This window comes from Propithecus coquereli, unplaced genomic scaffold, assembly GCF_000956105.1.
Source record: "Propithecus coquereli isolate 6110/MARCELLA unplaced genomic scaffold, Pcoq_1.0 Scaffold113, whole genome shotgun sequence".
NCBI classification, from domain to species: domain Eukaryota; kingdom Metazoa; phylum Chordata; class Mammalia; order Primates; family Indriidae; genus Propithecus; species Propithecus coquereli.
In genome coordinates this window covers 1,968,246-1,969,132 of record NW_012135303.1, presented here as the reverse complement: position 1 = coordinate 1,969,132, position 887 = coordinate 1,968,246, and the positions used below count along the sequence as shown (strand labels likewise).

Genomic DNA, 887 nt, shown 5'->3' with positions numbered 1-887 from the left:
TATGGTATTGACCTCCACAAAGGCATCAGGTATTAAGATGAAATTATTAATAACACAAAATTGTCATTGAGACATTTGAGAATTAATTGAAAAATAGATTAAAATATCCTACCAACCATTCAGAAGAAACTTAACCCATTTGTAGCTATAGCAGCTATCCCTGGTTTTACTAATATAGTTCAGAAAGTTTATACTTTCATCAAACAAATAAAGATGTTGTTTTTACTCTCCACTATCCTTAGTTTATTGTCTTATTGGAAATATTACTACATTGTTAAATTTGTGGTGGAGAAAATATATACATGCCCATATAAGTACACAATACGCAGTTGCTGCTTTTTCTGATTCCTTTGTAGAAGTAAGCCTTGGAAACAAACTGCAGAACCAGATGCCTACTTTGTTACAATATGCATTGTGATATAGAAAATGTGATATAAAGGTGATTATAACAATTAGAATAATTAATGATATGTTCCTGATTCCACAGAGTCAAGACTAGAGAGAAACCTAGTTGCAACATTTATCTTGATTGTGAAACATTTTATTCAGAGACATCCTATCAACCAGGACAATCTTATTCACTCCCATGGAGTCGCGATTCTTGGTGCCTTACTTCAGAAGGTGAGCCAGTCTAAGATTGTGTTGATGTAGCTAATGATTATAATTAGCATTAGATCCTGCAGGGCAATGGAAATCTTAAAAGAAAGTGGACTGGGGCAGTGGAATGGCTTGGAGATGAACTGGAAAGAAGACCATATACTGGCAATCCTCAGTACACTTACAACAACTGGTCTCCGCCAGTGCAAAGCAACGAAATATCAAATGGTTATTTCTTGGAGAGATCACATAGTGCTAGGATGACACTTGAAAAAGCTTGTGAACTCTGT

At 35.1% G+C, this 887-nt stretch overlaps 1 protein-coding gene across 1 annotated transcript in view; it reads left to right on the top strand.

The window, feature by feature from the left end:
• NBEAL1 (neurobeachin-like 1) overlaps positions 1-887 on the top strand; it is a 208,658-nt gene that overhangs the window by 84,629 nt on the left and 123,142 nt on the right. The window contains exons 15-16 of the mRNA XM_012655033.1: positions 14-29; positions 488-647. Of these exons, the coding sequence (XP_012510487.1) occupies positions 14-29; positions 488-647 (176 nt within the window). The remainder of the gene's footprint in view (positions 1-13; positions 30-487; positions 648-887) is intronic.